At 38.5% G+C, this 17,840-nt stretch overlaps 1 protein-coding gene across 4 annotated transcripts in view; it reads left to right on the forward strand.

The window, feature by feature from the left end:
• Positions 1 to 17,840, forward strand: part of TLK2 (tousled like kinase 2) — a 108,572-nt gene that overhangs the window by 28,005 nt on the left and 62,727 nt on the right. For 3 of the 4 annotated variants that reach the window (XM_028498446.2, XM_024130106.3, XM_024130108.3), the window contains exons 3-6: positions 9,024 to 9,095; positions 10,032 to 10,101; positions 11,145 to 11,188; positions 11,914 to 12,009. In XM_028498446.2, the coding sequence (XP_028354247.1) occupies positions 9,024 to 9,095; positions 10,032 to 10,101; positions 11,145 to 11,188; positions 11,914 to 12,009 (282 nt within the window). The remainder of the gene's footprint in view (positions 1 to 9,023; positions 9,096 to 10,031; positions 10,102 to 11,144; positions 11,189 to 11,913; positions 12,010 to 17,840) is intronic. The other variant, XM_024130110.3, reaches the window with a different exon arrangement.

Genomic DNA, 17,840 nt, shown 5'->3' on the forward strand with positions numbered 1-17,840 from the left:
TTTTTTTTTAATGGAGTATCTTTTAACTACCTCAGGTAGTTTGACCCTGTTGTCAGCTGTGCTCCTTTATACTTAAGATTAACTTTTGTCTGCTGTTCTCAGTCCCTTTTAAGATGCCAGTTTAGTTCAAGGAGGAAATGAAGACTTTAGAAACTCAACAAATGTTGACATTTAAATTTTTACAGGAGTGAAAGATTAACCTTTGGCCCCCACTTCTACAAGGTTTTCTTAGTTCATATAGGCTTCATTCATGTGCTAAAGGCTGGTTGTCAACATTCGTATTTTAACCTCAGTTTTCATAAGTTTATAACTTGTCCACAAGGTTTTCTTTAGGCTTGTTACTGAAGTATTTTTAAGCCCCCCAAAAGTGCATTTAAGTATATTAAAAGTGTGTTTTACTTTGTTTTGGGGAGCCCTGCTTTTTTTTAAAATGAGAAACTTGACTCTTGTCTATTTTTTAAACTGTCCATTTGGTGTTTTACTTAAAAAAAATCATTAGCAGGAGACAGGGTAATCAGCTTAAATGATAGCGTAGAAAATAGGGCTTTTACTGAGGAGTCTTAACTTATTATCATACCTTGTTAAAAAAATTTTTTTTCTTTTATCTTTATTAAAAAAAATAAACTGTTGTGTCAAAGGCTGACTTTCAATAGATTGAAGATTAGGAATGAATCAATCTAGAGTTGGAAAATTAGAAAACAAAGAGGAAAATGGAGGAAGTAAATGGAATATAACAAAAGTGAGGACTTAGAAAGAGAAAAAACGAAATGGATGCTGTTAGTTATGTGATTAATATGAAAATCTCAGTGAAGTAGTTAATTTCACTCAAAGATAATAGAAATTAATGTTGACAAAAATAAGATGTAAAATCAGAATAGACTCCTATAACCAAGGAAAAATCAAGAGTATAAAATTATTTCCTCCTCCTCCTCTTCCTCCTACTCCTTTGAAGCAGTGCAAAAAAATCCACTCCCTGGTTACTGGTGATCTCTCCTAACCTTTCAAGAAGTAGATAATTCTCATGTTAAATAATAACATAGGAATAATATACTCTGATAGCAAAACCTGACAGATATGAGGAAGCAAAAGTATAACCTAATTTCATTTATGAATATATAGATGTTTAAATTCAAGTAAAAATACTTGCAAATGGCTAATTATTTTGTTTCAGGGAGTTTATCCGAAGAATGTTGGACAAGTTCAATATTTTAAAAATGTATTAATAGGACTTCCCTGGTGGTGTAGTGGTTAAGAATCCGCCTGTCAATGCAGGGGACATGGGTTCAAGCCCTGGTCTGGGAGGATCCCACATGCCGTGGAGCAACTAAGCCAGCGTGCCACAACTACTGAGCCTGTGCTCTAGAGCCCACGAGCCACAACTACTGAAGCCCGCGTGCCTAGAGCCCGTGCTCCACAACAAGAGAAGCCACCACAATGGGAAGCCTGTGGACCGCAACAAAGAGTAGTCCTCGGGGCTTCCCTGGTGGCGCAGTGGTTGCGCGTCCGCCTGCCGGTGCAGGGGAACCGGGTTCGCGCCCCGGTCTGGGAGGATCCCACATGCCGCGGAGCGGCTGGGCCCGTGAGCCATGGCCGCTGAGCCTGCGCGTCCGGAGCCTGTGCTCCGCAACGGGAGAGGCCGCGGCAGAGGGAGGCCCGCATACCACAAAAAAAAAAAAAAAAAAAAAAGAGTAGTCCTCGCTCGCCGCAACTAGAGAAAGCCTGCGCGCAGCAATGAAGACCCAATGCAGCCTAAATAAATAAATAAATTTATTAAAAAATATATATGTAGCACTCACTTAAAAAATGTATTAATATATGTAGAGATGACTTTATATTAATATATCTAGAGTATAGTGCTACTGAATGGCTAGTAGCACGTATTTTGAAGCCAGGTAGCTTAGGTCTAGATCCTGGCTCTGCTTCTTGCTATCTGTGTGACGTTGGGGAGTTCACTAAACTTCTCTTATAGTTTCCTCATCTAATAATGAGACTACTGATAGCTGTCATACAAGGTTGTCATTAGTTTGCTAGGGCTGCCATAACATAGATCGGGCGGCTTAAACAACGGAAATTTATTTTCTCACAGTTCTGGAGGCTGGAAGTTCAAGATCAGGATGTCAGTAGGATTGATTGCTTTTGAGGCTTTCTCTCCTTGGCTTGCAGATGGCCACCTTCTTGCTCTGTCCTCATATGGTCTTTCCTCTGTGTGTGTGTATGTCTGGTGCCTCTGTGTCCTAATTTCCACTTTGTATAAGAACATCAGTCTTATTGCATTAGGGTCCACCCTAATGACACATTTTAGCTTAGTTACCTCTTCAAAGGCCCTATCTCCAAATACATTGTGAGCTTTTGGGGGTTAGGACTTCAACATATAAATTTGAGGAAGACACAGTTGAGCCCATTACAGGTTGTTAGGAGGATTAAATGTGCTAGTATAGAATACCTGACCGTGTAGCAAGCACTACCTATGTATTGTTTACCATTATCATTACTTAACTGTAGCAAGTAATTATAGAATTCATATTAGTAATAAATAAATAGCAAAAAGTAAAATAAATAATATATTAAAAACTTTAAAATACTTCTAGATTCAAAGGAAGTTGCAAAAAATAAATGTACAGGGAGGTTCCATGTACCCCTTCTCTCCCAATGTGAGCACCTCATGTAATTACAGTACAATATTAAAATCAGGAAATTGACATTGGTGAAATCCACAGAACTCATTCATATTTCATGTATACGCACATCATTTGTGTGTGTGTGTGTGTACATTTACTTCTGTCAAATTTTATCACTTGTGTAGCTTATTGTATCCACCACCACAATCAAGATGCAGAACTGCTCCAACAAGACTCTCTCCTGCTACTCCTTTGACAATATTGATTCTTCCAGTCTAAGAACATGCTATATCCTTCGTCTGTATGTCTATCTTCATGCCAGTGCCGTACTGTTTTGATTACTGTAGCTTTGTAATAAGTGGAAGTGCGAGACCTCCAACTCTAACTTTTAGAAGATTGTTTTGGCTCTTTGCAGTCTTATTACATACAGTTTTTAATGGTAAAGCACTAGAGGAGCCACCTTGAAAAAAGAAGAACAAAACAGTGTTCTTTATGGTGATTATTTATGTTTTATTCAAAGCAGTAAAATATGAAACAAGAGATATAAATTGTGGAAAGGAATGTATAAGCTTATTATTTATAAATGCTATGATTTATATCTAGAGAACAAACTCAAGAGGAGCAAACTGCGAGATGATTAGAAATAATAACAGTTCAGTAAAGTGACTGGCTAAATGAAGTATATGAAAATTATATAATTCCTGAATGTCAGCAGTATCAGAAAAATAGGAAAAATTGAATCCCAGTTATTTTAACTTGGGAGATGAAGACGAAGATGTCACAGTGGTGAATGGGAGTTAAACTTTGGTAACCCATAAGCTTTTATGCTTTTGGGGTTAATTTCCATCCTGGGGGTAGTAATTGATGCCAAAGGCTTGAACTGGAACTGTATAAGGCTGGGAATTGGGAAGGGGCAAACCTGTCTATGAATTACAACTAGTAAAACTGCCCACCAGTCCAGGACATAGGATGGAAGTGAGCTGCCTAACTTTGGATTGTGGTTGTTAAAAGCCACAAGAAATAGAAACACCAATTTTGTGCGGAAATCCTGGGCAGGAAAGCTAATGTGTAAATATGTTTGGAACTGATGAATGTTGTAGGGCACTGGCAGAGGTGACCATTAAACTTCCCTTGGGACTGACTATTCTTTAACCCCTGAAATGTGGAGAACTCCCCCAAAGCTGAATATGAACTCATACAAAACTTATAAAGCACCTTAGTAAAAAGATGCAACAAATAGGAAAATTTACAATTGAAGGACTGATGATAATAGACTGGAACTTAATTATCTAGTATAGTCCATATTCAGTTTCTGCCTTTGTCCCAATAATGTCCTTTATTGGTTTTGCTTTGTTTTGCTATCCAGAGTCAAATCAAGGATCATACCTTGAATTTAGTCATGCCTTTTTATCCTCATCTAATTTAGTTCAGTTTTTTTCTGCCTTTTTTGTTTTTTAATGATAGTGACATTTTTGAAAGATAACATTGTTTGCCTAAAAGCCTTTGGTTAGCTCCCTTACTAGACAGTAAGCTGTTTTAGAAAAGGGAATGTATGTCATTTATCCCTGCTAATTAAATTTAATCTAATGATTTTATAATAGTTTGGGATCAGAAAAGGATGGAGAAAGGGAGGATTAAGTGATTCTTAATCCTTTTTTTCTTTTCGTTAGACACACATACCCAAAGAACCACAAGGATCCTTGTGCCTCTTACATTGATATTTCAAACATTACAATGTACACCACTGTTATGCACACTTTACAGTTTATGTCATTATCAGTAATTGCTAATAAAAATAGGTTCTTCAGTTCTCTCTTGCCTGTATTCATCACACTTGCCATTTCCTTTTTTTTCTTTTTTAATAAATTCATTTCATTTATTTTTGGCTGCATTGGGTCTTTGCTGCCATGTGGGGGTTTTTCTCTATTTGGGGCGAGCGGTGGCTACTCCCGTTGCGCAGCACAGGCTCCAGGTACACAGGCTTCAGTAGTTGTGGCACGCGGGCTTCAGTAGTTGTGGCTCGCGGGCTCTAGAGCGCAGGCTCAGTAGCTGTGGTACACGGGCCCAGTTGCCCCGCGGCGTGTGGGATCCTCCCGGACCAGGGCTCGAACCTGTGTCCCCTGCATTGGCAGGCGGACTCCTAACCACTGTGCCACCAGGGAAGCCCCGCCATTTCCTTTTGAAAATGAGGGATAGGGCTTCCCTGTTAGTGCAGCGGTTAAGAATCCGCTTGCCAATGCAGGGGACATGGGTTCAAGCCCTGGTCCGGGAAGATCCCACATGCTATGGAGCTACTAAGTCCGTGCGCCACAACTGCTGAGCCTGTGCTCTAGAGTCCGTGAGCCACAACTACTGAGCCTTTGTGCCACAACTACTGAAGCCCACATACCTAGAGCCTGTGATCCGCAACAAGAGAAGCCACTGCAATGAGAAGCCTGCGCACCACAACAAAGAGCCTCCCCTGCTCCCCGCAACTAGAGAAAGCCCCGCACAGCAACGAAGACCCAACGCAGCCAAAAATAAATAAATAAAATAAATTAATTTATTAAAAAAAAAAAAGAAAATGAGGGATAGTTGGTGGGTAAAGTGGATAGTTAAAATATAGTGTACGGTTTTATTACTGTCCAAGCGGGGGGAATACTTCATAATGGTTACAATAAAGATAATTCACAAACGGAATATTTTAAGAACTTAGGCATAGAAAGATTCAATTTAAATTATTCTAGAATTCTTATGTAAATAAAGCTCTATTTTTTTTTTTTTCAGTTAAAACATCATGGAACTCTTACTATATCTTTAAAGGAATAAGTCCTTTGTTGATTTATGTCACTGGGAATACATGATTTGATTTTATTTCTTATCCCTAGTTTCACTTTATTTTTTTTATTTGCAGTTTCACAAGTGTCTGTGAAGCTCTGTGGTATATTGTGTTGATTACAGTTTAAAAATAGTGCTTTAAGGATGCAGTGAAAAGAAAACTTAATACACCCTTAAAGGAATGTAAATTATTTCTGACGCTAAGCCTAGTAACTGTTATTTTTTTAACAGCCTTATTGAGATGTAATTCATATACCATACAATTCACCCATTTAAATTACACAATTCATTGGTTTTTAGTATATTCACAGATACATACAACCATCAACACAGTTTTAGAATATTTTTATCACCTCAAAAAGAAACCCCATACCCTTTAGCTATCACCCCCATGTTCTCCAACTCCTCCCCTAAGCAACTACTGTTTACTTTCTGTTTGTCTTAGATTTCCCTATTCTGGATTTTCACATGAGTGGAGTCATTTGATATGTGGTCTGTTGTGACTGGCTTCTTTTACTCAGCAAAATGTTTTCAGGGTTTGTTTATATTGTAGCATGTATCACTGCTTGATTCCGTTTTATGGTCAAGTAATATTCTATTGTATGAATATACCATGTTTTCTGTCTCCATTTATTAGTTGATGGATATCTGGATTGTTTCCACCTTTTGGCTTTTGTGAGTAATGCTGCTGTAAAGATTTGTGTCCAGGTTTGTGTGTGTACATGTTTTTATTTCTTTTCAGTATGTACCTAGGAGTAGCATTCCAGATCATATGTAACTCTGTGTTTAATTGTTTGAGGAACTGCCCGACAGTTTTTGAAAGCACCTGCACTATTTTACATTCCTACCAGCAGTGTGTGAGGTGTGAGGGTTCCAGTTTCTCCACATTCTTTACAGCACTTCTTGTTGTCTTTTTGAATCTAGCCATCCTAGTAGGTGTGAACTGGTACCCCATTTTGGTTTTGATTTGTGTTTCCCCATTGGCTAATGATGTTGAGCTTCTATTCATGTGCTTATTGGCCATTTGTATCTCATCTTTGGAGAAATGTGTTTAGACCTTTTGCCCATTTTAAATTGGGTTATCTGTGTTTATTTCTGAATTGTAAGAGTTCTTTATACAGCATACAAGTACCTTATCAGATATGTGATTCGCAAATATCTTCTTTTGTGGGTTGTCTTTGTTGATAGTGTCTTTTCAACCGTAAACATTTTTAATTTTGAAAAAGTCCAGTTTATCTTGTTTTTACTTTCTTTGTTGGCACTTTTAGTGTCATATCTAAGAATTCTTTGCCCAGTTTGAGGTCATGAAGATTTACCCCTATTTTTTTTTTTAAGGGAACTTTTTGGCTGCATTGGATCTTCGTTGTTGTGTGGCCTTTCTTTAGTTGTGGCGAGCGGGGATTACTCTTCGTTGCGGTGCACCGGCTTCTCATTGCAGTGGATTCTCTTGTTGCGGAGCACGGGCTCTAGGCACGCGGGCTCAGTAGTTGTGGCTCGCGGTCGCTAGAGCACAGGCTCAGTAGTTGTGGTGCACGGGCTTAGTTGCTCCGCGGCATGTGGGATCTTCCCAGACCAGGGCTCGAACCCGTGTCTCCTGCGTTGGCAGGTGGATTCTTAACCACTGCGCCACCAGGGAAGTCCCTTTTCCTCTACTTCTTTAGTTACTGTTTCCTTTGGTTCTGTGAACATATTTAGGATGGCTATTTTGAAATATTTTTCTGTTAAATCCAGCATCTGGTCATTCTCACCGGCAGTTTCTTTTGCCTGCTTTTTTTTTTCTTTTCCTGGTATATGGGTCATACTTGTTTGTTTCTTTGCATGCCTCATGATTTTTTGTTGGAAATTGGTCATTTTAGATGATACATTGTAGCACCTCTGGGTACTGATTTCTCATCCTGTTCTTTGGGGCCTTGTTATTGTTATTTGCTTGATTACTTGTTTAGTGACTGGCTGGATTACTTTAGTGAAGTCTGTTCTACTACCCATCCCCCCAGAGCTAAGCCTCTGATGGTATTCCTTAGGAAGGCATGGCTTTAGGTAAGCCTGCAGGTACCCTGTGGTGACTGGTACTCAGTAGGACTCTCTTTTCCGGACCAACCCAGCTGTTAAACTACACTAATTGTCCAGATTGCTCTCTTGTTTTAAACAGTGCCCTGAGGCATACATTCCTCTACAAACTAATCCAATCAAATTGGGGTTCCTTGGAAGGAAAAGTTTCTGAGGTCAGTGTTTGCTATTTGTTTTGACCCCAGGAGGTCTCCTCCCTGGTGTCTTATTCCTTGATTCTCTCCTGCAAACTAGCTGAGCTACAGTCTAGACTGTATCTTCATTACACGAATCTCTTTCCACTTGCCTTTTACCAAAACCTCCCTTAGATTTAAACTTGTCCACACTCTGTTGGGAATGAAGTCAGGTCTTTTGGGAAAATATTTGGTACTACATGTTCCAGCTTTTTCTCCCTGGCAAAATATCTAAGCCAGGGTTCTGGAGCTGGGGGTGGGGACAGTGAGTAATACTTTCCTGTGAGTGACATTCAGGCTGTAGGAGCTGAGTGCCAGGAGGTAGAATGTGGAAATGGGGCATCACAGCAGCTTGTCTCTCCTGGTATTGAACCACTGTCTCATGAGCTGAGCAAGAGGGCTGTTGGGGTCCCAGTAGTCTCAGTTGACCATGCCTAAGGCAGAGCCTCTGTTCCACAAGTCGGTGTTGGGCAGAAGGGAGCCTTCTGTCTTTGATGTACTTGCCTGGGACTTCACCTCAGTAATGGGGGCTGGGGACGGGTTGAGAAGCCCGAAGTCCTGCTCCTCCCAGGAAGAAGGCCCTTGGACTGAGAGCTGGGGGAAGAGGGGACCTTGTGCTCTTGGCTGCAGCAGTCTGGAGCCTTGCTGAGATTGTGGGGTGGGGAGAGTGGTCTTGGTTCTAATACCACAGACTTTCACCTTTCAGGCTGAATTTTCATAGATTTTATTGAATGGTTGTTTCTTCATTTGCTGTTTGCCCTTAGGGACCATTGTCAGAGGCTTTGAATGGTGGTTTTTAAAAATAATTTGCATCAGTTTCCCTGAGGAGTGAGCTAGCAGAGATCCTCACACCATTAGGCTAGAAGTCAATCTCTTGTATCTGTTTTTTTTGAGCTAGCAGTCATGCCTCATTTAAAGCATGATTTGGAAAAGCGTTTCCTTCATTATGGTCTCTGACCGCCTCCTCATGAGGAACCCTTGCCATACCCCTTAACACCTCAACTTTCAGATATTGCCTATGTGATACAAGAGGCCAAGAGAAATGATTTTCCCCTGCTTATTTTCCTTAAAGAATGAACTTGCTACATGTGAAAGTACTCTAGAAGGGAAAATTTGCACGACTTCAGAGTTTATAAAGGAAATGAAAATAATATTAGAGAATTTTAACTTGAGGGCCCTGTACTATATGGTTGATTGAGTTCTTTTCAGGTTGGCTCAGAGGTGTTACAGTTAACTCTTGGCTTCTTTGACCTGACTTAGATATCAAAATCAAATGGCTTCTCCCTCATTTTTGCTGTCATCCTTAAATTAGTTTCTTTTGATCCCTTCTTTTTTTTTTTCTTTTCAGGGGCCACTCAATAGTGAGTCTTCCAACCAGAGCTTGTGCAGCGTGGGGTCCTTGAGTGATAAAGAAGTAGAGGTAAGAAGCCACATCCATTGCAAGACTTCTCATATTCCCACACTTTTGGTCTGGGTTAAACCATAGCACTGCAGACTCTGGGGTCCTGTTAGGGTCTGTGTGAATGACTCCCCTTTGAGTTGTTTGCTTGTTGTACAGTTGTGATGTAGCCTTGATGGTTTTTTATTATGATAATAATCATCAATAAAGGGTAGAGATTTGCGGTTGTAGCTGAATTAGCCTAGGTGCCCTTGAATTTTAGCACTTTTCAGTACTTCAACAGAGTGGGTTAGTGTGGCCCGACAGACTTTAGTAAGAAAATTGGAAGTTTTTTTTTTTTTTAAGGCACACAACCTAGCTGCATAGATAGGTAACCGCTTACTTTGCACTTAGATAAAACTTTCAATAAATTAGTTGATTATGCATATCTTTCCTTTTTGGAAAAAAGGATTAGATTTAAGCTCTTTTAAAGTAGAAATATTGTGGGAATTCCCTGGTGGTCCAGTGGTTAGGACTTGGCGTTTTCAGTGCCAGGCCCCCAGGTTCAATCCCTGGTTGGGGAAATAAGATCCCGCAAGCCGAGTGGCATGGCCAAAAAAAAAAAAAAAGTAGAAATATTGTAACAGCTGCTGTCTGAGAGCCTACTCTATGCTAGATGCTTGTACTACATTTGTGCTTTGTAAAATAGCTCATTTAATCTATGCAGCAACCCTGATTTACAGATAAGTAAATTGAAGCTCTGATATTTTGAGCAGTTTGCCAAAACTTGTATAGGTGGCTTGGTTCCAGATCCTGTACTCTTTCCATGACCCTGTTCTAAGAGTAGGACACTCATTTAGGACTTGTCTGAGCCAGTTAAATCTCCTTATAAATTTGATATTTTGTACATACTCTCTAATTTTCATAATGTGAAAAATGTAACAAAATGCTAATTGTGATGTATATGGTATTTAACAGACTCCTGAGAAAAAACAGAATGACCAGCGAAACCGGAAAAGAAAAGCTGAACCATATGAAACTAGCCAAGGTAGTAATAATTTCACACCAGTAAAAATATTAGATTCTTATGTACTTAGGTAGAAAATTTCCAGCTCACACTAAGTAATTAGTTTGTGCACAGGGATTCCTAACAATGGAGATTTGTATTCCTTAAGAGAATATCAGGCTGTTTATTATAGACTTGCCATTTGACACACACTTGACGAAACAGTGTCAGTTCTTTGGGGACTCTGGTTTTCCCTGTTGTAAGTTAATGATCTTCTCGCCATGGGTTTGTCTTCAGACTAAGCATTTATTGTACAGAAAAGAGGTTACATTGGAGTTTTAACTATGTCTTGCACTAGATCAGTGATTTGTTAATAATAGGCAAGCAGAAATGGTTTCAGTCACATGGCTGTCCTTTTACCTACCCTTCTTCCATGTCAATTATTTAGTTGTACATTGGTGCCCAGTGGAATAAATCTGTAAATATGATGGTAATAATGCCAAATTTCTGTAAATAATTAAAGAAAGCATAAATGAAATGGCAGGGCTTCCAAGAAATGGACACCCTAGTCTTTTTTCTTTTTTTTTCCATATTCTTTTAATCTGCAAATCATTTTTTACTTTTTTGGGAGAACATTTTTCCAAAGTGACAAGGTCACATAAAGTTTTTTGTGAAATAGAATAAACCCTTTTGTTCTGATGAATTTGTTTTGAATTTTTTATCCTCTTAGTTGGGGGTGTAGTTTATAGTTTAGTTTTATTTTGATGCACGGTTGTGGCATGAGTTTTGTTAGTGTACTTGTAAAAGAAAGATTAGTGGATCTTAAAGGAAAGCGAGCTGTGAAAAAGTCTTTCTTTCACTGCTTATTTCAGTCTTTAATTTTGTGGAGGAAACTGTCTTCTATTTTGTGGAGGAAACTGTCTTCTGTTCTTATGATACAGGTATTTTGGCTCATTTGTTAAAAGTAAGCTTGACATTTGAATTGTTAACAACATAGGCAGTTATTGAATACATAGTACACTTTAGCGAATGATGGTTTACTTGTGTTACTGGAAAAACTATACTTACTTTGGTTTTATTTTCAGGGAAAGGCACTCCTAGGGGACATAAAATTAGTGATTACTTTGAGGTAAGTTAAATTTTTGGAAAAAGAAATCTATAGTGATTTTTTTAAAAAACCTAAATCCTTTTGTTCATTTAAGGCTTTAGAGAGGAACATATTGCCTTTACTGTGCTCTCCTCCCCTTCCTCCCCATCTTCATCAACCCTATGCTGCCCCATCTCTATAAGAGGAAACGGCTGCTGACTTCCTAAATTTAAATTTTATGACGTGTCTTTTCTGTGATGATATAAAAATTCACAAATGAGGTGATTTTTCTCTTGGCCAGACTAGGTTTCGTGTCTTACAGAGATTGAAGTGAAATGACTTGGACTCTTGTTTTGTCCTCTTCCCTTTAGTACATTGGAACCTGTAGTAAGCTCACTGACCCATCCTTAGTGGTTACTGAAGAAAACACTAACATCCACTGTACCACTATATTCCTGCTTCGTGTATTTTGAGACAAGGAGGGAAAACATTCTTCTCTTATGTCCTTTCAAAACCATGTGTACCTTCAGCTTTCTAGCCATGTTTTCTTTATATCTTGGTACATTTCTGCTGGAGCTCCTCCTTAAAATCTCATTGAAAAGATAGCAGAATTTGACTTATATGGCATTTTCTCTCTAGAATAAGATGTATTGACTTAAAGGGGCCGTATATAATTAAGACCTGTTTGTGTATTAATCTTTTACTCTCCTTATCTGAAGCCTAGTACTGTTGTGAATTATTCATATCCATTTTTCCCTGTTGGCCAGTTTGCTGGGGGAAGCGGGCCAGGAACCAGCCCTGGCAGAAGTGTTCCACCAGTTGCACGATCCTCACCGCAACATTCCTTATCCAATCCCTTACCGGTAAGCATTCACCTGGAGAAATTTGACACCTGTTGTAGGAGACAAGAAGCCCAGGAACACTCGAGCAAAGTTTCTCTTCCATTAATTACCAGAGGGGAATGAGGCATTAAGGAGAAACGTTCATAGCATTACATATGAATCACTTAACTTAGATTCAAATCTGTATCAGTAAATTTACATTTTATAAGAGCTGACCCTTTTTTCCCAGTATAATAAATTACTTCTAGGCCTGCAGCTCATTGTTCTGTCAAGGAAGTGATTTCCAATCCAAACATTAGATTTTTATCCTTGCCAGACTTAAATGTTCCTATAACTAAATTCCTAAAAAAAAAATTTGGTCAGCTCCTGGCATTTGAATTATTTTTAAGGCTTACTCGGTGTTGTAGTAGAGAAGCTAAAGCTACACAAATTTGGGATAGATTTGTTTTCTGCCTATAAGTGAAATCTGAAACTCTTAAAAACATTATAGCCAAGTTAGTGGTTCTTAACCGGAGGTAGTTTGTCCCCTCAGGGGACATTTGGCAGTGTTGGAGTAATTATTGGTCAGAAATAGAGGGTGAGTGGAAGGATGCCATAGGCATTTACTGGGCGGAGGCCAGGGATGCTGTTAAACATCTTACAGTGCACAGGACAGGTGCCACAACAAAGAATGAGTCAGTCCAAAATGACACTAGTGCCAAGGTTGAGAATCCCTGAGCTAGCTAATGTAGGGTTTTGTGTTAATTTGCCCAAGTGCCTTTGGATAATTTGTTGATACCAGTAAGAACTCTGTACTTAAGAGTGTATTATGTCTACTGATGCCTCAGGTATTGCTGTGGGATCCAAGCGAAAAGGGAGATCAGGAGTTTTCATCCTAGGTCTCTGTTTAGGAAAGTTGCTTTTCCCTGCCTTAGCAGAGTTGATTAATACTACTTTTTTCCTAAATGATTTAGTCTTCTGTGTTGTTAAAGTATTTTAAAATATCCTTCCCCTCTTCTCTCTCATGAAAACATGCATTCATTAGGGTGATTATAATTATTAAAGCACTTAGGAAAATGTATTTAACTTGAAATTTTTGCTATTATTTTGTCATCCTTGTCATATTTAAAAATTTTAGAAATGTTTGATGTGTAGATCTGTTTGGTTAGGTTGAGGTTTGTTAGATAACTTTCGAGGAGGCCTATATCTATATTTTTATTAGTTTTAAACCAGTTAAAGTTTTAAAATGTTAAATGAGATTGCAGAATTATCTCTTTGGGACAAATATGATTTGTAGAATTTTGTTGTCTATTACTCTTTTCTTCCTGAAAAAGATTTTTTTTTCATTTGGTTTTTAGTAGTGTGACCACCCATCTATCATGTGTCCATTTAAGTCAGGTCTTACCTGAAAACAAAAGAGATGATTCAATGATCTGTAGACATTTCTGCCACCTCTTTAAATGGTGGTGGGGCCTCATCATTATTATGCAAATCTAAGTATATCTTGGATGTTAAAATAGGAACCGAGCCTTAATTTCCTTTTTCCATTGCACTGAGAAGCTCTTTATCCATCTAACTTAGATTCTGTGTTTCATTGTTATAATTGCTGATTTGTGTATACCCTTCAATTCCCTTTCCCCACTCTCTCTCCATCATATTTGCCTGAAAAAACTCAGTCCTGGTTATCTAATTTTCCACCTTTTCCTTGTCTAAGTAGCTCAGCATGGTTAGAGAAAAACACATATACCCATGCTGACTGATCTCACTTTAAGTTCATGACCACCAACCTCATGAACCCCCTAGTTTCTACCATTCCTATTATATTTCCATAGTTAGTTCCCTTTCCTAGATGAATATTTCATATTTTTGTCATTTCCTGCAAGCCTCCAGCAACGCTTCCTCCTCCTCTACTATTTCAACTGATGGCTTTATTTTTTTATTTTCCTGAGAAAGTAGAAGCAATCAGAAGAGAACTTTCACATGCACCTATGCCAAATCTACCAAGTTACTTGTATCATTATCCATATCTGCCTTTTAGGATGAAAGAACTTGCCAGCCCTTTACTTGGGCACTGGTTTCCCTGAAAATTACGTATACAACTCTACTTGACATTTCCACTTACATAACTAAATGGACAGCTTAAAAATGTCCACAGAGGAACTCTTGCTCACTAGCAAAACAACAACAACAAACTGCTCTTCCTGTAATCTACCCTGTCCTGGTAAATGACAGTTTACTGTGTCCAGTTTTTCAGATCATAACTTCATGCTCCATATCTAACCTGTCAATAAATCCTGTTTTCTTTTAAAAAATACCCAAATCCCAACCTCTTTTCTATTCTTTTGGTTCTCTGCATTAAATCTCCAAAGTGGTCTCCCTGTTTCTGCCTGTGTCTCACCTATTTTCAGTATAGTAGCCAGAATGATTCTGTGAAAAAATTAAGACAGACCCTGCTCAAAACTGTCCAGGGACTAGTCCAGACTGTTCTGGACTTACATGGCCTAGAAGCTCCTACATGATCTTTGCTCCCCCCATCCACCTGACTCCATCTGCTCCCCCCTCACCCTCATACCACTCCAGCCATGCTGGCCTCCTTGAAGTTCCTTGAACACTGTGAAGCACTCTTTTGCTTCACGGCCTTTGTACCTGCTATTCCCTCTTCCAGGAATAGCATGATTAGCAATCTCTTCATCAGGCTGTTGCTCAAAAATGACCTTATCAGAGAGGTCTCTCCTGGCCAACTTCTTTAAATATCAGTCCCTCTCACCTTGTAACTCTGTCCCTAATTCTGCTTTAATTCTTAGTTATTACTACCTAACATATGTATTTAAATTTTGATATATATGTAAATTTTGTCATTGATTCATATTTATACATATAGAAGTGTACACATGTAAGTGTACAGCTTAATGAAGTTTCACAAACTGTGTACCAGTACAAGAAACCAAATACCAGGCCCTCCAGAAACCCCCTTATGCTCCCTTCCAGTCATTAGCCCCCTCCCTGCCACTGGGGATAGCCACTATCCTGACTTCTCACAGTACAGGTGGGTTTTTTTGTTTTTGTGCTTTGTATAAAAGGAATCATACAGTATATACTCTTGTGTATGGCTTCTTTCGCTCAACATTACTTTTGTGAGATTCATCCATACTGTGTGTTGTTGTAGATCATTCATTGTCGTTGTGTGGTATAATTTTAATATTTTTATTTAATAATTTACATATCTTAATTTTTAACTCTACAGTTAGTCTATTGCCCAGCTTCTCCCACCAGAATGTTAATCCTAAGAGAGCAGGGATTTTGTTTTATTTACTGCTGTTTCCATCTCTTATAGTGTTTATTACATAAAGATGTAATCATTTTAACTATTTCCCCCCCCTTCACATGGAATAGATATCTTGTTCAATTTTTAGTCTCTAACACCCAAAACAGTGTTGGGTACACAGTGGGGGCTCAAGACTATTTGTCAAAAGGGAAGAATGGATAAAGAATTACTTAGCATTTTTCCCCCTAAGTGATTCTTTTATATTTTTTGTTAAATACAAGAAAGTATATAAACCGTGAGCCTTTTAATGCAGGAGTTGGTAAACTACAGCCCACAGTTAGCAAGCTAAGAATGATTTTTAGATTTTTTGAGTTGTATAGACAAAGAAGAATACATATCACAGAGATGATATGTTGCCTGAAAAGCCTAACGTATTTCTGTCTGACCCTTCACAAAAAATGTTTCCAGGAAATCATTATGAGGTTAACCCCATGTAATCATCACTTAGGTCAGAAAGTTAAAATATTTCCAGCACCCTGGAAACCTTCCCTGATCACAACCCCCTCCCAATACCCTAGAAACAACCACTGTTCTAATTTTTGTGACTATCATTTGCTTTTCCTTATAGTGTGACCACATATGCATCCCTAAACAAAATAGTTTAGTTTTGTCATTACGATAATTTTGTTAAACATGGCATTTAATCACAGTGTTTAGATCTTCTGTATTCTGACTTTGGCTCTTTGTTCTGTCAGTTACTAAGAGAGGTATATTTTTGACTCTCATGATTGTGGGAGTAGTTCATTTCTTCCTGTATATATATTTTTGCTTTATGTATTACTAAGTGATTCTCTTCATTTCTTCTGATACTTTTTGCTCTAAACGCAGTATATCTGATATTTAGTATATCCAAACCACTGTATGGTATAAATACTTCCATTTTTATACTATCAACTTTTCATTATATTGTTTTCAGTGTATCTGACAAATATCATATAGTTGAAATTTTTTTCTTTATTCAGTCTAAAATCTTTTTTAGGGAATTCCCTGGAGGTCCAGTGGTTAGGACTTGGCACTTTTACTGCTGGGGCCCGGGTTCGATTGCTGGTTGGGGAACTAAGATCCTGCAAGCTGTGTGGCAGGGCAAAAAAAAAAAATCTTTTTTAAACTTCAGTATTTATCCTGTTTACATTTAATAAACTTATCATTATATTGGTTTTAAATATACCAGCTTTTAATGTATTTTTTGTTTGTCTTGCCTGTTCTATGTTACTTTTTCTTTCATTCCTTGTTTTCATTTGGATTAAAAAAATTATTTCAGGGGCTTCCCTGGTGGCGCAGTGGTTGCGCGTCCGCCTGCCGATGCGGGGGGCGCGGGTTCGCGCCCCGGTCTGGGGGGATCCCGCGTGCCGCGGAGCGGTTGGGCTCGTGGGCCGTGGCCGCTGGGCCTGCGCGTCCGGAGCCTGCGCTCCGCAACGGGGGAGGCCACGGCAGGGGGAGGCCCGCATACCACCAAAAAAAAAAAAAAAAAAAAAAAAAAAAAAAATTATTTCATATTTTTCTCCTCCACTAGTATGTAGGTCCTATGTGGTGCTTCTCTTAGAAGTTACCACAGGTATCTTTAATATACCAAAGTTGGATGTTAATAGTATCTTTGCCCTCCTCCCAAATATATGATAACCTTGATTCCATTTATGTGCTACTGCTTTGGTGGTGGTGGTGTAGGTTTATATTTTGCCATTTTTTTTTAGTCTCACAAAACATCATTATTATACTGTCAGTGTTCATTTAGATTTATCTATATACTTACCTCTTTCTTTGCACTTCTTCCCGTTTTACATATTACACCTTCCACTCTAGGGTCACTTCCTTCTGCCTTTAGTGGTCCTTTAGTATTCTTTTAGTACAGTGTTTATCTGCTGGAGGTTAACTCTGTAGGTTTTTGTTTGCTGAAATAACTTTATTTTGCCCTTATTCTTGAAAGATGTTTATGCTCTGTATATTTCTAGATTGGCATTTTTTATCTTTTCACATAATTGAGTATATCATTACCATCTTCTGGTTCCCATTGTTACTACTGAGAAAACAGTTTTCATTTACTTGTTATTTCTTTGAAAGTATCTGCTCTGCTTCCTCCCATCCCCAGCTGCTTTTAACATTTTTATATGTGGTGTTCTGCAGTTTTACTATGATGCATCCTTTTATTTTCTCTTGTAATTTGTTGGGCTTCTGGTATTTGTGGGTTGGTGTCTTGTACCATTTCTGAATAATTATTTGCCATTGTCTTCAGATATTATCTTGGCCCTGTTCCTTTTTCCTCCACCTGTAAAATTTCAATTAACCATATGTTAGACTGTCTCACTTTATCACCATGCCCCTTAACTTCTTTTTTCTATTTTCTTTTGGTCTCTGTATGCTCCATTCTGGATAGTTCTTGCCTTTCAGTTCCCAAATTCTCTGTTTTGGTGTATCTAATTTGCCCCATTGAATTCTTAGTTTTTGTTATTTTATGTTCCCTGCATATATATTTAAACTTGTCTTTTTTTTTTTTTTTTTTGTGGTATGCGGGCCTCCCTCTGTTGTGGCCTCTCCCGCTGCGGAGCACAGG

This window comes from Physeter macrocephalus, chromosome 14 (assembly GCF_002837175.3).
Source record: "Physeter macrocephalus isolate SW-GA chromosome 14, ASM283717v5, whole genome shotgun sequence".
In the NCBI taxonomy this organism is placed as follows: Eukaryota; Metazoa; Chordata; class Mammalia; order Artiodactyla; family Physeteridae; genus Physeter; species Physeter macrocephalus.